Source organism: Bemisia tabaci, chromosome 8, assembly GCF_918797505.1.
Source record: "Bemisia tabaci chromosome 8, PGI_BMITA_v3".
NCBI classification, from domain to species: domain Eukaryota; kingdom Metazoa; phylum Arthropoda; class Insecta; order Hemiptera; family Aleyrodidae; genus Bemisia; species Bemisia tabaci.
In genome coordinates this window covers 28445331-28468751 of record NC_092800.1, presented here as the reverse complement: position 1 = coordinate 28468751, position 23421 = coordinate 28445331, and the positions used below count along the sequence as shown (strand labels likewise).

Genomic DNA, 23421 nt, shown 5'->3' with positions numbered 1-23421 from the left:
AATCACGTGTTTGTGTTTACATGGTGTTTACTTGTTTATCAACCTAACACAACACAACAACAACATTTTAATCTCTTATCAGGGTTGCTGATTTCGTCATTCGTCATATCAATCCTCAATCCTCATACTTTCTCTATTTTCGAAAGATTATGTAGTGCTAATTACCTACTTTCTTCTTTCACATACCTACTTGTGCCGGAGTCGATCACGTAAGGAGATTCAATCACTTTTAACTTTCATAACATCAAGGATTATACTGACAATAAGTCACCCAGTACGAGGTTGGTTTATTTTATCATTTTATAAGTTTTTTAGTCCAAGGAGTCAAATACAATTTAATATCATCATGAATTTTTTAAGAAAGTCTCTACTAAAGTTATTCCCTATTGCTAACCTCAGTTAAGGTGATTCGACAGTTGCCATTTTTTGTGTCAGAGCGACATGCGATATATCGCATCAATTCACTCCATAATTTCAGCTACTTGTCATTTTCTTCTAATTTTGAGATCGCACTTCTGTTGTCATGAGACTAAAGCATTCATGTACAAATTTTGATACAGGAATTCAACGTATTAAAGGCAGGGTTTTTTAGAGGAAAAATATCGCATTCGAGTGCAGTCTTGATATCAGTATCGAAAGCGATATTTTTCCTCTAATAGAACCCTGCCTTTATTACATTAAATTTCTTTGTCAAATTTGGTGCATGAATTCTTTAGTCTCATGACAACAGAAGTGGTATCTCAAGGTTAGAAACAAATGACAAGTAGCTGAAATTATGGAACAAATTGATGCGATATATCTCACATTGCTCTGATACAAGAAATGGCAACCGTCGAATCACTTTAATTCATTTTATCTCATTGTAACTTATCTGTTACCATTGTACCTCATCGATTAACAATCAGCCCTCAGAGTTTACATCAGAAGCAGGAAAGGTTTCTTTTGCGACTTTGCAATCTTCTTATTAATTTATATTTGAATGAGAAAAAACCATCCGTTTTTAATTTTTGAAGCTTTCGATGATTTTTACTTGCAAAGCTAAAAAGAAAATTGGAAAACTATATTAAAAATACAGGAATTTTTTAGCTCTATCGTGAACATTGATACTCAAAACCAACCACTTTATAAAGTCACTATTAAATTGGAGGAAAACCAAACTCCCAGATAATTTTAGTACGTCAATGTTTTGTTTTGCAGAAGATGGGATCATCAGACTATGTCATTGGCGTTGATGTGGGGACTGGAAGTGTCAGAGCTGCTCTGGTGTCAGCAGCAGGCACAATGGTCAAATCAGCAGTAAAAGAAATAAAAACGTGGAATCCAAAACCTAATTTTCATCAGCAATCTTCAGAGGATATTTGGAATGCTGTTTGTGCAACAGTTACGGTAAGCCACTCTAGTCTCTTTTTCTTTGAATCAAAGCAAACACCCATTGCAATTTTGATATGACCTCTTATGAGAGAGCTGCAAAAATTTTATGAAATGACTTTTTCAAACAAAACTATTGAAAAAGCCATTTTCTGCTTATCACCAATTATTATTGTCTTATGTAGAAACTTTGCCAAACAAAGAAAACTGCGATTTTTTAAAAATTCAGTGTTGACCGTTTTGACTCATATTAATTGACACCTGTCTTTTGAAAAAAAATGCCCTCAGAAAGCTTTTTCTGTTTTCATCAATTTTGATGGGACCAATTCAAAGAACAAGGCCTGGTTCAGATGTTAGAATATGCATAGGTGGTTCTACGGGGGTGCCAGTGGGTGCTGGGCACCCCTAAGCAAGAATCATGTACGGTTACCGGAACCGTGAAAGAGGCTTTTGGGCAAGTAAAAACGTCGAGAAAAAATCGTACTATAAAGCGCTAAAAATTGGCATTATTTTTAAGAGAGAAAGGAGGGTAGGAAAGGGATAAAACTTGAGGGCCGAAACTTAGGCCTCCCCTGAGCGACCATCCCCTTCGGGGCCGGTCTCCGATATTTTCCACCTCTGGGCACCCCTAAGCATGAAGGTCTGGAACCGCCTATGAGAATATGGATTGAACTTTTGCAAAATTAGTTTGACAACACCTAAAACTAGTTCAATGAAACGGAGCAGCTTAACGAACGACAATACGAATTTCAACCGGGCGGACTGGGCTGAGACCCTGTCAGAAGAGAGAATGTTTGTTTTCCCTGTAAGATTGTAGATGGTCATTTTATAAACGGAGTTCAGATAATTTCTATTCGTTCAAAGTAGAAAATTTGAGGTGAAGATTCCAGGTTATGCCGTCAAGAAATCGAAAGTGGTAGCAATTCCATCAGGTAGTCACATTTTAATGAGGGAATGAACAGAGCTTATGTAGTCTTCTTGCAAATTCCAGAAATCAGAACAAAGATGACTAGCTGAAGCTCTTCTGATAAGCCTTTAGTCTATAACCCACTCTAATTTGCTCAGCAGTGCAATCTCTGATGTTAAAAATTAATTAAATGGTACTTCATTATCTTCCACCTTATATCCAAACCAAACAGAGCTGATGTAACCTTTTAATCTCCAAAACTATAAGCGTTTATTTTCACGTATCTGTTCCTCTAGGAAGTATGCAACGGGATTGAAAAAACTGCAGTCAAAGGAATTGGCTTTGATGCAACTTGTTCCCTGGTGGTTCTTGACAAGAAATTGCAGCCTTTATCTGTTAGTCCAAATGGTAAGCTAAATTGAAACTCCCCTCACTACAACTAACAAGTTGATTTGTTCGGATGTTGAGAGTTGCATCTCTAAACTTCATCATGGTGGATAGAAGAATGTTTATAGAATATTAATTTTCCAAATTGGAAAACAAAGTTGATTTTAATTGAATCACATATTTATAGTGAAACAATAATAAATGTCAATTTTAACTGTGCCTTCGAAAAGTTGAGCCTGAGTTTATTTTAAAGTGGGTATCATCAACATTTTTGAAGAAAATCTCTTGAAATATTTTTGTGAAGGCCAAAAAAACCACACAAAGGTTTTAAACAATAATAATGACTAATTTACACCTTAAGAAGTCAGAAAATAAGGTCAAGTAAGAAATAAAAATGTGATCGATAAACCAAATTTTTGAAAATTAGCCTTTTTAGATTTTTCTATGTTTACCATTTCATAATCGAGGTAAAGAATCACAACAATGAAAGTTTCAGTAATTTTTCTATCCTGAAAATTCAGTCTCAGTGTATGGTGAAGAATTTCTCATTGTGTTGTTCAATGCACATATCGATGGCGTAAGTCGGCAATCACATATCTCGTTTGCGGTGTCTGAAAATCTTCCGTCTCTGTGTTATTTTTTTAAAGGAGAACAAATTGACATCATTCCTTGAGGTTTACGCAGAATTTTATTTGCACAGAGAAGAAAAATCACAGCAGTTTTTAAGAATTGCCGTTGAGTGGTTTTCCGTTTAAGAAATGAAATACGACAGGAAGTCTGCGACGTTGCCAACCAAGTTATGTGATTGCCGACTTACACCGTCGATATGTATATTAAATTGGATAACAAAATTTATCAATTGTAGGTGAGCAGACACAAAATGTTATTCTGTGGATGGACCATAGAGCCGAGAAAGAAGCTGAATTCATTAACAAGTTGAATCATCCAGTCCTCAAGTACACCGGAGGAAAAATTTCCTTGGAAATGGAAACTCCTAAACTATTATGGTTGAAACGCAACTTGTTTGATACTTGTTGGAAACAGGCTGGGCATTTCTTTGATCTCCCAGACTTTCTGACCTGGCGAGCAACAGGTGCCTTTTCAAGGTAGCTTCTAAATTTAATTTACCTTATCAGTGTTGATGGACCCAAAATCTTGTATCATATTATTCCTACTTCATGTACTACTCCACCAAGGAGGAACATATGTTCCTGCAACATATCTGGCCTGCGCTGTTTCAGTATCACTACAAAGATTTTATTTTTTCACGGGAGAGCTAGCAAATGACTCAATCTGTTCGAGTGTGTTTCCTCATAAGTGTTAAGAAAAATTCGTCTGCTACTTTTCTTGAAAAAAACAAAATGTAAGGAAGAAATACTGTACCAACACAGTTGAAATTTGTCCCTTTTTCCGGTTTTGACGATACTGTGTACTCAAGTCTACTATGTAAGGAGAAAAAATGAAAAATCTATCATTAGTAACCAGATTTTCAGTTTTGCTAGACAATCTATCAAATCAAATTCTGTTTGCTGAACTGTTAAGTACAATTGGACCGCGTTGAGCAGAAAGGAACCAAGCCACATCAGCTATTGCTAAATTTAACTGGGCAATTTAATTTATTACATGAAAACGGTGAAGCGGATTTGTTTGAAAATTTCAGTGAATTTTCTGCATGTAACTAGGCAGATCCCCTAAAATTTTCAAAGAATTTGCCCAAGCGTTCTCTTGTAGAAAATTAAATACCTCAGTTAAATGTGGCGACAGCGGATGTGGCTTGGTTCCTTTCTGTTAAACATGGTCCAATTAGTCAGTCTCAAAATCTGGAAGTGGTTCTAGCTAGGTAAAAATTTTTTTAATTTTTGAAAATATTTTTATTCTTTTGAAAAAATTAAATTTTATGATCTTGTGCACCTTTTTTATCAGTAATAACTCATGTCTCCCTGTATGATACTCATCACTCTTCTCATGGAATTAATTCTCCCACCAGGTCATTATGCTCCCTAGTTTGCAAGTGGACGTACGTAGCTTATCCTGATGGCGATTGTAATGAAGACAGTTATGGCTGGAACCTTGATTACTTCCAGCAACTTGGCTTGGAAGATCTTAGTGAAAACAACTGGGAGAAAATCGGTAAAATCTAAATAAAATCTCTTATTTGTTCTTCATGCCACTTGTTTTTTCACTACTTGTACCGCAGTAATGTAGGTTCGGCAGGACCGAATGTGACTTGGACAAGCAAAAACTCTTTCCAATCAGATGCACTGAAATATACCACCTTATGAATAATGGACATGAGTTTACGATCTCCGTAAAACTGCGGTGAAGCTGAGAATACTTGATTGAATTTAAGAGAATTTAATTTACTTTTCATCACCACTTTAGCTCAATCATGCTGAACTCTCTAAAGAAACTTTAAAAATTGTTCTCTGAAAAATGTATTAGCTGTACGCAAAGTTACCCAGAAAGATAACAAGTCTGAAATTTGCTCGCTCCAGGCTCTTGTTAAAGTAATCCCATATGGTTATGTTCCCACTAAAATTTTATTTTCACTGTCCAACATATTTTGTTAATGGGCATTCTACATAGATTGATGATTCAGCTCAGTGTTGATGTCTCTCGATTGCGGTGTTTCGAAATTCCTGCTCCTATTTTGTACTTGAAATTTACACGGAATATTTTCCAATAGAAGTCTAAAATCATACAAATTTTTAATAGTTTATCTGGATTAGTTTTTCAATTGGCTTGCTTTATAACTGGAATCAGCCTAATTATATCAGATTTCATCTAATCTCCTCTGATGTTTTATTTTTTAGACAGATAACTACGCAACACTGAAACTTGAAATTTTGTGAGTATATTTTACACAATCCAGGGTTAATGAATCATCAAAAACGTTAAGTAGTTTAGTTCTCAGTTGAAAAACTAAGACGTCAGAGAAACTTAGATAGTGTAAAATTCAGTTAGGCTCCGTTTAAATGTAAGTACTTAACTGAAAAGTAATAGATTGGATGGAGTTGTGTAAGGTTTTGCAAAGTTGAGACATCAAGCTGGTATTTTTGCCAACATTTTCTCTGCCAAAGAACTATTAATCATTCGCAAACTGATTGCGGTAGACACACGAGTCATATCAACAGTAAGTTGGAATTTTTTAACCAATGTGCCTTAAAAATCAAAATGAATCTGAAAATCTCAATAAAGAATTAAAGATGGAAAAAGTTCATATGAAGCTTGGTAGAAAAAAACTTGGGAGGCTGCACTGTACTGATGATGGGTCCAATTAGACCCGAAACATGTCTACAGTTGCCTTCCTGAATGGTCGCAACCAGTGTTGCACCCAACAGCATATCTCGTTGGTGGGAAAATTGTGCTCATAGGAGCTTTTTCCCTCTGTATTGAGATTTTCAGATTTATGCTGATTTTTAACGGACGTTGGTTAAAAAATTCCAACTCACTGTATCAATTATTCCTATACTTCATATTTAAGTTGCCTACAAATAAACTCATATTTCATTGGCAACAAGTTTTTTAGATTTTTGTTACTCTGATTTGTGTCATTATTGTAGGTTCAATTGTAAAATCTCCTGGAGACCCGTGCGGCCACGGATTAGACAAAAAGGCAGCTCTTGAATTAGGTCTAGCCGAAGGAACTGCTGTCGGAGCATCCATCATTGATGCTCACGCTGGCGGCCTTGGTTTGATTGGTCTTCAAAGCGATATTGTTCCTCCCTCTTTTGAGACAAGAATCGGTAAGTCTAAATGTTTCTCTTCTTCTGTTAGAAAGTATCAGAAATGTAACATGGAAAAAACCTGGGTAAAGGTAGTAAAATATCATGAAAATCCCATGATTTATGTATCAAAAGAAAAAAATACTTGCGAAGAATCAACTTGCAAATTTTGGGGAAAATTCTCAAGTGAGGATTCATTTTCTCATATAAATTTTAATTTTTCAGCTTTACCTTCGAAAACTTAACTTGCATCAGTTGATGAAAAACTAAGTTAAGAGTTACAAATGATGTGCTGAGGATCAGAAACTGCAATCTACACTCTGTTGTCTAAAAAAATTGGCAATCACTTTAATTTATTATGAAGACTGCCGGCAAATCTCTGTCCTCATACTCACATAAGAATAGCCTATGTATTAATGAAATGATTATATTCATATTATTTTACTCAAGAAATTATGATGGTCACTTCTTTTAAAAAATCGAAATGTCTGTAAAATTTTTCGACAGTGTAATGGTGAGTGCAGCTTTTGATTCACATCATAAATCTGCTTTTACAAAATTTATACTGTATTTACATTTTTGATTTGTTTTGTTTTTTTTTTTTTGCTTCAGGCCTGATTTGTGGGACTTCAACCTGTTACATGTGTGTTGCCAACAAGCCCCTATTTGTTGAAGGTGTTTGGGGTCCATACTACAGTGCAATGGTCCCTCAAATGTATTTAAACGAAGGCGGACAGTCTGTGAGCGGGAAGTTAATTGATTTCATAATAGATAACCATTCTGCCACACCCTCTATCAAAGAAAAGTTGCCCTCCAAAATGTAAGTAATATCAAGAAAAGAGTCCTTCTTCCACCCCTTCTTATTTTAATGTTGTATGGAGCATGAGTTTTACAGGCCATAATCTTGTTCTTCCAAAAGGAGAGAAAAAAGAGAAAGACGGTTTTTTTTATCTCGGCGTTTGCCTTATTTTATATTTAAACAATAAAGCACAAAAACATAGCACAAAAACATAGCCCGAATATACGGATAAAGAAGGAGAGAGTTAAAATATGGGTATCCAAGGCTAAAACAAGGTTTTTAATGTTTTAGCCTTGTTTATCCATATTTTAATTCTCTCCTTCTTTATTTACATTTAAATGAAGTGTCTTTATATTATATATTTTAAAAGCCTCCAACACACACTTGTACACACTCTTTGTATTATAATTTTCTTTCTCTAGTATATTTATTCTCGTAGATTTTCTCTCATATTGTGAGAACTTGAATAGCTAAACAAAGTCTGTCAAAATATACTCCTCATTTAATCCATGAATGATTAATTTTCTGTTCGATCAGGAGCATCTATGAATATCTTTCTTCCGTTTTGAACTCTTTAGCCGAAAAAAGTAATGTAGAAAATGTGGATGAGCTTACCAAAGATTTGCATGTCTGGCCAGACTTTCATGGAAATAGATCACCATTAGCAGATCCCTCACTGAAAGGAATGGTATGTACCTGTTTTACCTCGGATATTTATCAAGATTGCATTTGCAGTTCTTTATAAAAAGCACAATATTAATTTCAGAAAGCGCTAAATATGTTTTTCTCTATGTTGCTCGTTTGTGTTCTCAAACTCTGAAATGACCTGAGATGTTGAATAAACCTCTGAATGTTGAAGGAACAACTCAATTCAACGTAATTGGCCACCAGACAAGGCATGAATTAAATCACCATGTCATTTGTTTTCTCATATTAGGTAATGATGAATTTGAAATCCGGGGAAACAAGGCTATTTTGACACAAAAAAAAACACCTGAGACGTTTCGTCAAAAATTTTCAACTGGGAATGCCAAAAATTTCAGGCGAAACGTCTTGTGTCTTTTTTTTGGTCAAAATAGCCTTGTTTCTCCAATTTTCAAATTAATCATAACCCTTATAGTTTCGAGCCATTTTTACTGAACTTCTAACTGATAATAAACACTTATATCCGTTTGAAGAGTAGTTTTTCAAACTTCTTGCTGTGTGAATAATATTTTACGTAAACTTTTAAAGAGAAAACATGTAACAGAAGGCTTCAATTTTTATCTCACATTGCGTTAGGTTGCTCATGTTTGCCCCAGATAAAGTGAGTAATGTTCAGTGGAGATTCTTGAAAGTTGGCAACACCGTGTTTCCTCCATTTAAAGCCGTTTAAAAATATCGATTTTAGTGACGCAAGTTGCCTGAATAAGAATCGATTGTTTTGCATTCATTTAAATGGAGGCAAAACAGTGTTGCTAACTTTGGAAATCGTCACCAGTAATGTTAAATAAAAGCAGCAGTCCGTGAAAGCTGTAGCTTTGATTCTTTCATTGCAGATATGCGGTCTCACCCTCTCCAGCACTGAGGAAGATTTGGCCATTCTTTACCTTGCCGCTTTACAATCTTTATCGGTAATTTCATGTTTCGTTCATTTATATATTTTACTGTATCTGAAAAAAGAGAATACAATTTCTGGAAACTTTTTTGAATTTGGATGAAAAATGGTGCCTGGATTTTGAAGAGAGTAATTTTCTTCATCTATAGACATTTTTAAAAATTTGAATAGGAGGAGAAACTAGCACCTAAGTCCTATCAGTGTGGCACTGAGAGTGTTCTTTTTTACAACCAGTGCCAGTCTCTGACCACTATCTTCTTCCTTGTTATATGCTCAAAATATAACATTGGAAGGAATTTTGTAGATTAACGAACTAGAGCTGCAATACGTTTCCTTCACTGTTCCATCAATGCATTTCATTTTTGTGCAGCAATAGGTAATGGAAATAGAGATCTTTTTGTCAAGTTGTTTCTAGATGATAACTATGATCAAGTCTTAAAAAATATTTCATTTTTCCAAGATGGGGTATTTAATTCATTTACTTTTTTTGTATCGATTTCATAGTCTTTTCAAAGACCCTAGTATTATGACTTTGTTCCTGAGAAAAAGACCAAATGAGCTCTCTGGAATGCGTTAGTGTTTAAATTTTAATTTTTTAATTTCTGTTTTAAATCTGTTTTCTCACCAAAATAAGCAAATTAAATAGTCGAGACAAGACCACACATGATACTTTAATGTTTAACAACAAAATAAAAATAAAGAAAACTGAGCTCACCTGCATGCCAATAGATCAAAATTTTTGCAGACTTCGGTGCGACATGTTGCATTGAAGATGATCCAGTATTTGGAAAACATCTGCAAAATTTTGATTTATTAATTTGCAAGTTAGTTTGAATTTCATAATTTTTATCTCAATCACTAAATGTATCTACAGTTCTTCATTCCAATCTTGTGCAGTAACAAACATAAGATTTTGAAGCCGCAGATTTGAACAGAGATCAAAATTAACAGTTTTCTGTATTCTAGACCACAGTAACCGATCTTTATTTTTCAACTCTTTCAGTATGGTGCAAGGCACATTCTGGAAACGCTTCAAGATGCTGGTTATGAAAAGTTCAGAGCTTTACTTGTTTGTGGCGGTTTGAGTAAGAGCCCATTATTCATGCAGACTTTAGCCAACTGTTTACAAACTCCGGTACTTCGGCAAGATTCTCAGGACTCCGTGTTGCTTGGAGCAGCCATGTTGGGTGCTTATGCATCGGGCATATATGCCAGTGTAGCAGATGCTATGTCATCCATGACAGGATCTGCTCAAGTAACTTTACCTAAGACTGTGCTGAAAGAGTAAGTTCAAAAAATTTATTAACTTTCTTTCTATTTTTTATTTGTATCAAATTCTCTACCAAGAAAAGCTAATATAGCACAATGAAAATTTTGTTGCTCTTTAGTAGTTTATTATTTTTTGCTTCTGTTTTCTTTCGGAATAGGCATGTAGTTAGCCGAATACGCTCCAGTTATGTTTGTTTTCAATTTTTGTTCATCCGTTTATCTGTGTATCTAATTATAATTTTCGACCTCTCTCATTTTGAATTGTTGTCTCTTGTGTCCTATCGCTTCTGAAATTCCTAATGTAATTGGTCGAAAAAACATGAAGTTTAATATCATCTCGATGAGGTGTGAATTAAAGCGCCACACAACATATGCTCTCTTAGAAATTTCATAGGGTAAATGAATCACATAGCTGAAAGTTTGAAAATCAACCCAACGACTCAAAATGGATGTTTATAATGAACATTGGTTGAACGGCAAAAATATAAGTGACGCCATCTGTTTAAAGTAATTTCCATTTAATATTCGTTAAAAATACTTTTTAGTATCTCATTCAGGAGTTGATTTCCATACTTCTTGTTGTGTTAATCGTCTTTTGCGTAATATTTTGAAGAGAAAACCCGGGACTATTTTTTAGTTCCCTTCTTGTCTAGTGTCCCATTGCATGCTGAGCATATATCAGTTCTTGAAGTTCCAAGAAGTTCTTGTTTTCTAAATGTATGTTGATTAATCAGCAAAGATGAGCCCCGAAGCCACAATGCCCTGGTCAGACATTATCTAATTGAGAAATGTCCATATTCAATCAACGATTTTTTAAAGGGGACAGGTTGATATCATTGTCTTTTTTTTTCTTTTTTTTATATATACATATATTTATTCTTGTTTCTTGTTTAGAAAAATTCGACGCATTTGTAGAAGCCATGTGCAAGCCAAAAAAACAAATAAAGATATATTATTATTATTATTTTATTACAATTTGGTTTCTCTGTTCCAGTTACAACCAAAGGAAGTATAATGTCTTTAAGAAAATGGTGAGCGATCAAAAGGATTATAAACTCATGATGGAAGGAAAAACATCGAATATCAATGGTAAAAGTCAATAATAAAGCATTGAGGTTTTTTCTGTATTGAATCGTGCCTGTAGAACCAACGGAACAAGTTAATCAGAAGCGCACCAAGTCGCATTGAGTTTGAAGTGAGAAACGGAGGTTTGAAGTTTTATTCCTCTGTAAGACTCAGTGTGCTAGACACTGCTTAACAAATATCCTTATTTTCAAAATACTTATGTTGTCTTTGAATATCGTTAGGAGAGTTATTGAATTCTCATCTATTCATAACTCATTTTTTTCAAAGTGCAGCTTGGCAAGTTTCTCCTAGGTAAAGCTGGTCTAAATGGAGCTCCTTTTAACAACAAATGTACCTCGTAGTTCATATATGAAACACATGATATTTTTACATTGTAGGCCTGGAATACGTTCTGACTCCCACTTTTGCTTTGGAAAAATTTCAGAGGTGGATTAAGGCATTTCGAACAAAGAAGGTGGAAGGGGGGTCCAGGAGGCGTCCTGCAGAAATTTTTTTTTAAGCATCTAATAATCAGTTCAAGTCAATTTTGTAATGAATAATCCCCATGTACAAGCGTCATTCCTTCTCCTTTCCTTCGTTCCTTCCTTCTTTTTTCCTTCTCTTTTTTTTCCTCCTTTTTTTGGGTGAACGGAGGGGGGGGGGCAGTGCACGCACACCCTCTTTGCAATCCCCCCTCTCTCTAATTATGCTGCTGACTGCAATGGCTTGTAGGTAATGTTATTAATTTTTGCTTTCTTTCTTTGATGTGTAGCCATTCCAATCAGTTTTTTTTGGGGGGGAGGGGCTGATTGTGAGTTTGCTGTGTTTATAATTGGATCTTTGTTGATATTTTCAATTAAAACCAAAACCAAGAGGTAATTTGATGCCATTGAACAAAAATGATCACTCCACAAACATGTTTTTCAGAAACAATTTCACATTCAGTATCTCATAGTGCTTTACTAAAGATACGTTTTTTTGTATTTTTCTTTAAAGATAGATCTTTCCTGCCTAAGTATGTCTAGTTTTTGTTGTCTTGATTCTGATATTATTGTTTTTTATAATGTATTCATTTGTTAATTTTTTAAATTTATGTACTATGGCTGAATATACTTGGTGAATTGTCACAGAACTCCATTAAGCATTTCAGAGTGTGATTTTATAATTTTTTTAGCTACTCAACTTTTTTTTTTATTAATTTTGTAGCATGTAGCCATTTTTCCAGAGAGTTCAGAAAGAGTTTAGAGAATTCCTAATCTTACATTAATCAAAAGTGAAGGGAGGAGATAGCAAGTCTTCAACAACTGCAAAACCTCTATGATCTTTAGTGAACACATTTCCAGAAAAATCATTTTAAAATCGTTACTATCTTAGGTGTCTATTTTGTTAAAATCTTGATGAAAAGTACTGTTAAATTTTAAGATTTTTAAGTTTGCCAACTGCTGTAAGTTTCCTCAGCATTTACATTTATATTATTGTTTTCCTCGTTTTTAGAGAAAAAAAATTGTCACTTCTATTTTTTCATTTTTATAAATAATATTTTCTATTGTGTTATTTTTGTTAGAAGACTGGGAGCAAAATCAATCAAATTATTATTCAAAATAATAAAATATTGATTTGAACTTCATATTTTTTTCTCATTAATTTATGTCACCTCTCAAAACAATTCTGCATCCCCCCCAACCCCTCCCCCCCAAAAAAATTGCATCAACTGCATACAAATTTCTGAAATTTTTCTCTTTGTTTACTTTTTATAAAATTAATATCATTATTTCTCAGGGTGTTTTCTGGATTTTTTAAGGGCGTTTCAGAAGTGCTGAAAAAGTGCGGAAATTCCGCAAGAAGGCCCGGAATTTTTTCCTTCATACCACGCGTGTTTTTAAATTAAAGCCTGGAAAGGATGCAATCCCCTGCGCGTTGAATCTTTGAGCATAATATTTGCCTACCTACAAGATCTTATCGTTGGTTGATCTTGATTTTGTGTGATTGTTTTGTGTGATCTTGATTCGAGTTAATCTACAAGTCGTCACTGGAAAAAAGAACTCCGGCCGTGGGAGCCGTACTCATGGACTGTATATACATATCGTCCGCGTTCCGGGCTTCGAGGCCGAAAGTTCTGGATATAGCACCCAGAACAGTCGAAGCTACGGCTCCAGCACCCAGAAATGTCGGTCTCTGAGCCTGAAACGGACGGTATGTCTATACGATATACCCCACAACTTTTTTTGAGTGCGCACTAATGCAATTTTCTGTCCACGTCATTTTTGTCGCAATTCCATCGAAAATATCAAATGCTTGAAATTTTTCAAATTTCGTCAAATCAAGGCACTGAAAAAGTACCGAATTTTTCTGTCATGGAGGCGCTGAATTTCTTGGCAATGTACTGAAAAAATACCGCTAAAGTACTGATTTTTGGCCAGCCTGTTTTAGAAGACACCTTGTTAACACTATGTTTTTCCGTGGCATGGCAATATGTGTCTGTTAATGAATTAACTGATAATTCCTCGAATGTAAGGCATAGTTACTTTGTTAGTTATTTTTATTCGAGTCATTCAGCAGCCGTTATAGGTTCTTATTGTCAATACAAGCAATCTATGTATCAATGAATTATACGCTCCAGAAGTAGCCCAAGGGAATGAGAGTTTAAAGTGACCTCTATTTTTCTAGCTTTGCGTTAAAGTCTCCTTAGAAGTCTCTCTTTTACTACTCATGTTCATATGAACAAAATATAAATCAACGAGCCACATGGACCTAACCAAACCACACAAACCTAAGGAAATGAGAACTTGAAAGTGACCTCTATGTTTCTAGCTGTGCGTTCAAGTCTCCTTGGCAGTCCCTCGCATACCTACTGCCCCGGCACGGTGTGGTGCTCCAACTGACTGGTTTTATGTACTTACCATCGTCATCCTTGTTTCGAAAAGAGAAGGAAATGTAGTTTAGGGATGAAAACTATGCCGCCATGATAATAAAAAACGCCGCATGAGTCGTCGGCTGTTGCTAAATACCCTCCGATAAAACAAAGATTTTCTGGGGAAATTTTGAAAACGTAGAAACATTCAGAATACAGCCGATCGGTGGATGCAACTCAACTAACTTCGGTGTAGGGTTGGGTTGCATCGTCGAAGTTGAAGGCAAACGAGCAGTGGTTTTGTTTTCAAGCGGCGCACAATGGATCGAGTCAATAGGAGAGGTCGGACAAAATTTGGAAAATTTAAACGCTTATAACTCCGTTCATACAAAACTTTGAGGTTCTAAAAGTGATTCCATATTGGTTTCCTCGTGAAATTTTCTGCGACAACTATCCATTGAAATTCAAAATGTGACGAAATAAAATTTGCAATTTTAGTCACAAAGTTCATGTCCGACCTCCTTGACTCGATCCCCTGTGCGGCGCGGAGGTCCAACTGGCAGGCTGTAGCCATCATCGTTATCCTTAGTTCGTGACGAAGAGGATTTGCACGAATAGGGATGAAAGCTACACTGCCTTGCTATGGAAAACACCGCATGAACATTCGGTTTTTGCCAAATTTCCTTTAATAAAAAAAATCGATTTTCTGGAAAAATTGTGAATATTTTCCCTCCAATTTTCCGGTGAAGCTTGTTGGTAATTCGATCTAAATTATCTGAAACATTCATAGGAAAATATTCATAACTTTCTTTAAAAATACCTCTTTATTGAGAGACATTTGACAACATTCGAATGCTCATACGATGTGGTACCTTAGCATATGGCTATGCGTGTCTCTACAATTTATTGATAATTCCTCAAATGTATTTGAAAGGTCCTCAGGATTCATAAAAACATTCAGAGTACAGCCAATCGGTGGATACAACTTAATTAACTTCGGTGTGGGGTTGGGCTGCATCGCCAAATTTGAAGGCGAACTATACAGCAGCGATTTTGTTTTCAAACGACGCACAGTGGATCGAGTCAATGGGAGAGGTCGAACAAAATTTCAAAACTTTAAAAGCTAATAACTCCGATAAATCAAAACTTTGAGATTTTAAAAATAGTTCTATTGGTTTCCTCGTAAAATTCCCTTTCAAAAGCACCCGTCTAAATTTAAAATGTGACGAATTAAACATAAAAATTTGCAGTTTTAGTCAAAAATTTCATGTCCGACCTCTTCGATTGACTCGATCTACTGTGCGGCGGGCTAAGCGGGGGGGGGGGGGGGGCGTCATCATACGTCATCATACCATCAAATTTTTGCAGGCCGCAAAAAATTGATGGTAGACGGTGCGCACCAGTCAGCATTTGATCGGAAATTGATGGAAATTTGAGCGTGTATCCAGGACTTTAGAAGCCTGCCACACGCAGGCGCGGGTGTGGTTGTACTACGCGATTTGATATATATATATAAACTTTAGTTTTAGCTTTGAGCGGGAAATTCAAATTTTTACCAACCAATATATTCTAAATAAAAAGGTTAATATCTTCGTTAAAGGTTGATTTCAATGAGTTTCGCACAGCAAATCGTGTTCTCAGCGTGAGTTAGGAGACGAAACGTATATTAGAATTCATAAATTCGTACCTTGTTTAGTGGTCCATTGATAAGAACACATCACCTCTAACAGGAATGAAAAGAGCAGGTAGAAAAATTTGATCGAAACGACCTAGATGCGTTCAGCATTGCCACATTCCTGCGACTGTAACGTGCTTCATAATATCAGATAAAATATTGGGAGAACACAAAGAACTTTCAAGCAGAATGAACGAGGTGTCAAATGTACATCGAAATTCGTTTCTTTCGCATCAAATTATTTTAAGTGTTTATACTTTTCAGTTTAACTTGATTCCCACCCCATGAAGTTATTCTTTACTTTTCCTTTATACTTATTTTCATGAGTATCGTGTCTAGTTAGAATGCAAATTAAGAAAGCATTATTTTCTTGTCTTGCAACAAGCTTTAGTGCTATAATATTGGTGAGTTTATTGATAACCTATACATGTATCAAGGAATTTTACTATTGGACTGCATTATGGAATTAAGAATTACTAGTTAATTTCAGGTTTATGCTCAACGTCTTGTGTATAATTTTGATAAGCAACATGATTTGATATTTTTATTCACCTCTGTAAAGAAAATTGCACTTGATGGAAAATCACCACTAAGTACCTTCCAGATGATGGGAATAAGAACCAAATTAAAATCACGGAAAGAAACAAAGTGGGTAAAACTCGACTTCTCTTCATATTGTTGAAGGTATTTAATTCACAGTAGAGAGGAACTAATTGCACAAATACTATCGACACTAGTCGATCAATTTGACTTGATTCTCTGTCGCTGAATTTGGTTCTCTATTATCATTAATTCGCTCTAGGCGGAAGCTCCCAGAAGCGCTTTTCAAGTAAGGAAAAGCTATGGATAAAGGATTAAACTGAGGATAAAGTTTCAGTTTATTAGAAAAATTTGGATACCGAACTGGAATTCTCATCAAATTTTTTTGTTATCCAACACTATGATCATTGAAGATAATTCCTGCGCCCACAAGAGCGAGGATAGGCAACGCGCACCCACATTAGATGCCGTAATTATACGTACCTGAATTATTGTAATCTTCCGTCACATTTCTAAGGCGCAATGATACAACTATTTGAACTCTCCGGAATGCGTGAGGTATCACGCCGCTATTGAAGGCGTTTTCAAATCAGCCAAGTTCCGATACCCGGATTATCGTCTTGGATAGTTCATATTATTTTGTTTTCATTTCTTACCACTTGTTTATTTTTAATCCTCGTATAAAAACCACCCATTTGCTGAATACAATTCTAGCTGAAGCGCACTTGAGCTATGCATTCATGACTGCAAAAATGTCACAGGAAATCGACAAGCCCAGCATGCATGAAGGCTATTTCAATTGTAATCTTCTGTCACATTTCTAAGGCGCAATGATACAACTATTTGAACTCTCCAGAATGCGTGGGGTATCACGCCGCTATTGAAGGCGTTTTAAAATCAGCCAAGTTCCGATACCCGGACTATCGTTTTGAATAGTTCATATTATTTTGTTTTCATTTTTAACCACTTGTTTATTTATAATCCTCCCATAAAAACCACCCATTTGCTGAATACAATTCTAGCTGAAGGGTACTTAAGCTATGCATTCATGACTGCAGAAATGGTACCGGAAATCGAAAAAGCCAGCGTGCATGGAGGCTATTTCAATTGTAATCTTCCGTCACATTTCTAAGGCGCAATGATACAACTATTTGAACTCTCCGGAATGCGTATAACTGGAAACCGCGTTTGAGGAAAACGCATTTAAAGTATTGTTTTTGATAAACTGCGCAGACTTTTCTATGCAGGTACCCTGTTTTGGTGTTTTTGGGTAACCGAACCCTTCTATTGAAGGATGCCGAGTAGATTTTGCGATACATTTTGGGTTTACACTCTAATATATTTAATTTAAAAAAGCGGTTTATAGGCCATTAATACGCCCAACAGTCATTTTGGTGGCAATATGAAGTATAAATAATCTTAATCACGCATGATTAACGCAAAATGAAAGAATGTCGATAGTGAGTAAAGAAAGGGGTAACTAGCACCTTATAGGCCCTTAAGTTTATTGGCCCGTATTACGCCCAACAGTCATTTTGGTGGCAATATACGAAGTATACATTTTTGGAGGAATGGATAGTTTGAGAGGAGAATAAATTATTTGAATAGCTCGTTTTTCTGAAATAAAAACAAATCTTTATAAAATGAGATCAAAAAATTGAGCCATCACTATCGCCGCGCCGCGCCGATGATGCCCGCGAACCGAGAATGATAAGGCCGCGCGTATAGGTCGTTCTTAACTCGGAAAAAAAGGTTTTTCGACCTCGAGCCGTTACCTATCTATATTTTATCGCTACCACAGCATAGTCCGGGGTACGTAGAATCCGAAAAGCAGATGGGCGTAATAACGACCTAGACGCCTATAGGCTGTTCTTGGTGCGGTGTCCTCAATTAAGAGAGTAGAGATCATTTTGGCGCCTTAAATTGAGACGATAGGCAACTACAACTACAACTATAGGACATATCTACGTTACAGTTTCCTCCTGCGACTGTACCTCAATTAAATTGCAATTTTTTGATGGTATGGTTTAGAGTCTATACCAATTATGTTTTTGCACTTTCGAGGTGCTTGAAAGAAGATCAACAGCTTTCAGTTTAGTATGAATGTAATTAAAACAGAAACCGCATTCTTACTGTAAAATTGGTCAAATATTCTTAACGCGAACTCCAAATCAATCATTGTTATTTTGATAAGGGGTAATGAATTACGTATTCTTCAGGGCGATGCCATATGCGATGAAGTTTCCTGTGAAGAAATCATTGGATTTCAGGAGGTGTGTTTTACTTTATCCGTTTATAAAAGTTGTCGATTCCAAAACGAAAGAACGTAACTCAGACTTCCAAGGTTGTAAAATTGGCTCTTACAATTAAATTTTTTCACAAGAATCTAAATGTGCAGTTTCTGCCTCAATCTTTGCTGATTTTTGAGTACAATTGGAAGAGAATTTTTAGTTAAAACCGTCCAAGAGTGCCCGAATAAAAGTACAATTCGCGTACTGTTAAAAATTTCGGAGTGAAATTCTATGCCGGAGTCTACATATCGCCACAAAACCCTGAGTGTTATGAATGCGGAGCAAAATCTGAGTTCCTTACGGAGTGACTTACACCATTGCGGAGCGGAAACTACTCTTCTTGTGGAATTTCATAGACTTGTATGGTGCTCTTTTCTCTTCGCATTCATATCGTCTCTCCTTTGACGCAAGGACGTAGGTACCTCAACTTTAACGTGAGCCCCAGAAAACGAAGAAGAGTCTCATGGGGAACATCAGGACTCGCGTGGAAATTGAGATATCGACGGTGTAAGTCGGCAATCACATAACTCGGTTTGCGACGTCGCAGACTTCCTGTCATACTTTATTTTTTCAACGGGAAACTACTCAACGGCAACTCTTTAAAACTGCCGTGATTTTTCTTCTCAGTGCGAAGAAAATTCTGCAAAAAATTCAAGGAATGATGTCAATTTGTTCTCCTTTGAAAAAATAACATAGAGGCGGAAATTTTCAGACACCGCAAACGAGTTATGTGATTGCCGACTTACACCGTCGATATGCTGTTACGTCAGAGGAGCGACGATATCACTCAGGGATTTAGCCGCTACATAGATTCCGGCTTCACTCCTCGATTCGTAACATAGCGACTGAAAATTTTACCTCGTTGAAATTCAGTTTCATTCTTTCGTCTCGGGAACACCAAAGCGGGAGTTCTCCGAGATATTCATTTCTTCTTGTAACTGCTTGCAGTGTTTTCTGGCCGGCTCCTGGGGGATAAGCCTGAAGGACGTGGACGGGTACTTGAGCGCTCTGGATGGCTTCCAGACTAACAGCAACTCAAGCTTCGAGGCTAGTTGCCTGAACTTGACGACGGCAATCAAAACACTCCTGCAAACGGTGGACGGGCGACGGGTGATCCAGCTGGACGCTCCGCTTTTCACGCTGCCGTACTTGAACCAAGACAAGTTCCCGGTCGTCGTATATTTCCCCTGTTTTCGGGCCTGCCACCACATCGTCATCCAGAGGGTGGACGGCACCCTCTTCGTCTTCGACCACTACTCCCCCGAGGAGATCGCGACGATGATGGAAGGGGTCGGATACCGGAACGAGACCAGCTCGTTTTACCGCAAGTATTTGCGACGCCCGGTCACCCATTCGGTTTTCTTCAGTCTCCGATACTCGCGCAAGGAAAACACCGGCATCACGGGGATCGTGGCAACGTATCTGTTGGACTCCAGCACACGTGTGGCAGTGACGCTTTAGGCTTCTGAATCTTTGTCCGAAGGGATGAAATCCGTCCTGCGCACAGAGACAAGAGACCCTCCACTGGCCTCCTAGCGACAGGTGGAAGCTTTTACTTTCGGGGTTTCAACAATTCCTTATGGACAATTATTAGCGAGCAACAGTCATCACCCTATTTTCAGCTGTTGACTTACCTACATGGTCGATGATGAGCTTCGAATGACGTTATGAGCCAAACAACTTTCCCAAACGTCGGCCATTTTCGGCTTGTTTGCAAAACGAAACTGCCAACACGTTGTTGAACATCAATCATGTAGGTAAGTCAACAGTAGAATGCTGAAGTCCCGAAAGTAAAAGCTTCCGCCATGGCCGAGATACTAGTGGAGGGTCTCTTGTCTCTGCCTGCGCACGGAGAAAGAAAAAAAAAGCAGGGAAATTTTCAAGAATGGAGTTAGGTATGTCGCCATTCATAAATTAAATCATGACCGGAAATCTTCAGCATCGTGAAGCGAGATCCTGCAGTTTTGCCATAGACGTGTGCTTTTTCGCTAAACGGATTGATCATCACGCTGTACAACAAACGGCGCATAATGGATCTAGTAAATAGGAGAGGTCGGACAAAATTTGGAAACTTTAAACGCTTATAACGCCTTTTATACAAGAATTTTAGGATCTAAAAGTGGTTCTATTGGTTTTCTTGTTAAATTTTCTTTCAGAGACACCCATTTCAGTGTAAATTGTGACGAAATGAACATAAAAATTCGCAGTTTTTGTCGAAAATTCCATGTCCGACCTCTTTAATTGACACGATCTACTGTGCGGCGTTCAAGCTTTGAGCAATAAAGCTTTCAGAGTAGGAATTTCCACCTGCCACCGAGAGGTTGCTGGAGATCTCTATTTTGTATTTGTTTTCACCTCATCCTGACGACCATGCCAGGTCATTTTTCAGGCAAAGACATTACAGATATTTTAGAGGCTCGCACTAATATTCTAAGCAATGTAATCGGGTGAACCAATAGCTATAGGAGCAGGTCACCGCTATTTTTACCTTGTGATGATTAATGAACAGCTTCATGGGCTAAATATCAAAAAAAGGTCGCTTAATATTAGCTGATGAATATCATGGAAAACTCTTTGTTAGGCGATTTTTAAAAATTGGGTTGGGATTGCTAATAGCCATCAATTGCGAAATTCAGTGGTCGTGAATCATCATTCGGCGAAACTGAACGTTGACTTATAGAAAAGAGTTTTATATTATTTGGAGGATATCAGTGCGGGCAAACGGACACAATGTATCGATGACCAAAGTGCGAGACCACGTATGCCTCTGCGTGCAGAGGAACTAGTCAACTTTGTATGGAATATTCTTCTCACAGAGAAGAAAATTCAAGGGAGTTTTCAAGAAATTACGATGACTGGTTTTCAGCAGAAAAAAAAACAAAGTATGACAGGAAGTCTGTAAAGTCCTGAACGGAGATACGTGATTTCGTACTTTGGTCATCGATGCATTGTCTCTGTTTGCCAAGCAGCCTGATTTTTGAAATTTTGTGTTTGTCGACAGGTTCAGATAAGAAAGGAGAATCGAGTTCTATGATTGGTCAACTATATCCTTCGTCTCCTTTTTCTCGTCGATAAACTAATGATGTAATGATTGAGAAGCTAAGGGCATCTCTTGAGTTGCTGATACTATGTCGTTGAATCCATCCTTTATCGACAAGAAAAAGAGTACGAAGGATAAAGCTGACCAATCACTGAACTCAATTCTCCTTCATCTTGTCTTAACTGGACGACAAACACAACATTTCAACCATCAGGATGCACGGAACTAAAATTTTAAATAGGCAAAAAGATGAAGCCCTCGTAACTCACGTAATCAAATCTCAGATCTCGATCAATCCAAAGCCTTCAAAGTCAGTCATTAAACCATTTTTGTCGCATCAGAATGTGACGGGAAAAACTTATCAACACAAATCTAGATTCATAATACATAAATCGCTGATCTCCTATTAATTGCAGTGCACGCACCTCTATTGCAGTGTTTCAACATTTCTGCTTCTATTTTAATTTTTCGACAAAAAACAAGCCAACTTCACGGCTGAAAATTTATACAGAATATTATGCTAACAGAAAAAGAAAATCGAACCAGTTTTCAGGAATTTGTGCTGGCTAGGTTTCCAAAGAAATAACTGAGTATTGAAGGAAGTCTGCAACTTCGGAAACGGTGATACGAGATTTCGCACTTTGGCCATCGAAATGCACATGCTGGTTTGGGAGGTTTTACAATTTTTTAAAGAACGCGGGACGGACGTGAAACTTTTGCGCGTATGTGCAACATAGAAATGCTAATGATTAACCTTGTTGAGCTGAAGTTCTAATTGAAATAATTGCCAGGACTAGTTGTTTTGCGTGACATTTAATTGCACCTTTAGCACGATGATCATGAACATGTTTAAAACTTATAAACTCAAGTTTTAGGAAGTTAAGATTGCTTTCAATGACGCCTCAGAGCCAACTACTGTAATAAATTGATGGACCTCACATACGGTACACACAAATCAATCACTAGCTTAATTTTTTTGAGGATCGTTCTGCTCTTTTTCTGTTGTTTAACTCGGCTAGAATAATGGAGACGATGCGACGTAGGAACTAGTGAAACGCGATCTTCAGCACTGCAATAATTGTTGAGAGCCACATACGAGTAGCATGGAGGTTTCCTGAAGTTGAACGTTGCGCGATGTCCAACCGTTACACTTCGACTATCAGTGCGCCTTCAATTTGCAAGTTAACTTCCGGCTCAGCATTTGCACTTCCCATTCGCGAAGCAGGCAACACGAATTGCGACGTTGAAAATTTGTTGTTGCTATCATTATTTCATAGGTAGACGATAGAATGTACTGTCTCACCATTTGTATTGATTTTTCCTCATTGTAAATAGAATATTCTGTGAAAATCAAACAATAGATTTCATTCTTTTTCCGTCTAAAGATAAAATACCGCAGTAAAGATTTTAAAACAACCAAGTCAGGAGTATAGATAACATTAGACGAAAACAAGAATAAAGTTAAAAGAATACAAAGAACAGAGTTAAAGAATACCGAGGAGCGCACTTAAGGCAGCCAAATTTTGACAATGCAATTTCCTGAGCATCTGTTTATAAAATACAAAAACTGCGATGTGCGTATATACTCCAAAAATTGCAAAGCAAGAAAATATTGACGATTATTGGCACTGTAAAATACTTGAATTTTAGGAGGCAGGGGGTTTAGAATCATCAGTGTAATCGCAGAATAGGATACATCAGTGTCTCATTTGACTCTTACGACTACAGTGCGCCTTCAATTCGTGAGAGACCTTCCAGCTCAGCAAACTACATTTTCACCGTATCTATCTCTGCCTCTGCGCTTAAACTACAATACCTTTTTCGTTGTTTGGCAGGGCAATGATTCAATTACGAGATTGTTGCCAAGATAAGTATTAAAGTGTCTCAAATATGATGTTTCTAGGTGT

At 36.9% G+C, this 23421-nt stretch overlaps 2 protein-coding genes and 1 long non-coding RNA gene across 4 annotated transcripts; 2 read left to right on the top strand and 1 right to left on the bottom strand.

The window, feature by feature from the left end:
- The first annotated feature begins 59 nt into the window (after window positions 1–59).
- On the top strand, window positions 60–12744 carry LOC109033960 (FGGY carbohydrate kinase domain-containing protein). 2 transcript variants are annotated; one of them, XM_019046843.2, is made up of 11 exons: window positions 60–209; window positions 1198–1386; window positions 2572–2683; window positions 3528–3768; window positions 4650–4792; window positions 6226–6408; window positions 7000–7207; window positions 7724–7874; window positions 8725–8799; window positions 9787–10067; window positions 11047–12744. In XM_019046843.2, exons 2-11 carry the CDS (start codon window positions 1201–1203, stop codon window positions 11153–11155), a joined length of 1689 nt encoding a protein of 562 aa, XP_018902388.2. In that variant the 5' UTR covers window positions 60–209; window positions 1198–1200; the 3' UTR covers window positions 11156–12744. The 2 variants fall into 2 exon arrangements, with proteins under 2 accessions (XP_018902388.2, XP_018902387.2); XM_019046842.2 differs by having other exon boundaries at window positions 67–281.
- Window positions 6333–15778, bottom strand: LOC109033962 (uncharacterized). Its single transcript, XR_002009106.2, has 5 exons — window positions 15656–15778; window positions 9499–9578; window positions 8739–8838; window positions 7802–7862; window positions 6333–6469 (listed from the first exon to the last, which is right to left on the bottom strand). It is a non-coding gene; the product is annotated as an uncharacterized lncRNA (long non-coding RNA).
- A 44-nt stretch (window positions 15779–15822) lies between these two features.
- LOC109033961 (uncharacterized) lies at window positions 15823–19984 on the top strand. Its single transcript, XM_019046845.2, has 2 exons — window positions 15823–16047; window positions 19423–19984. Exons 1-2 carry the CDS (start codon window positions 15988–15990, stop codon window positions 19933–19935), a joined length of 573 nt encoding a protein of 190 aa, XP_018902390.2. The 5' UTR covers window positions 15823–15987; the 3' UTR covers window positions 19936–19984.
- The last annotated feature ends 3437 nt before the right edge of the window (window positions 19985–23421 follow it).

Bases quoted from the DNA above. Each gene is read 5' to 3' on its own strand.
- LOC109033961 (XM_019046845.2), top strand. From the start codon at position 15,988: ATGCAAATTAAGAAAGCATTATTTTCTTGTCTTGCAACAAGCTTTAGT. The intron at 16,048-19,422 runs GTGAGTTTATTG...AACTGCTTGCAG, and splicing joins GCTTTAGTGCTATAATATTG to TGTTTTCTGGCCGGCTCCTG.
- LOC109033960 (XM_019046843.2), top strand. From the start codon at position 1,201: ATGGGATCATCAGACTATGTCATTGGCGTTGATGTGGGGACTGGAAGT. The intron at 2,684-3,527 runs GTAAGCTAAATT...TATCAATTGTAG, and splicing joins TTTATCTGTTAGTCCAAATG to GTGAGCAGACACAAAATGTT. The intron at 7,875-8,724 runs GTATGTACCTGT...CTTTCATTGCAG, and splicing joins ATCCCTCACTGAAAGGAATG to ATATGCGGTCTCACCCTCTC.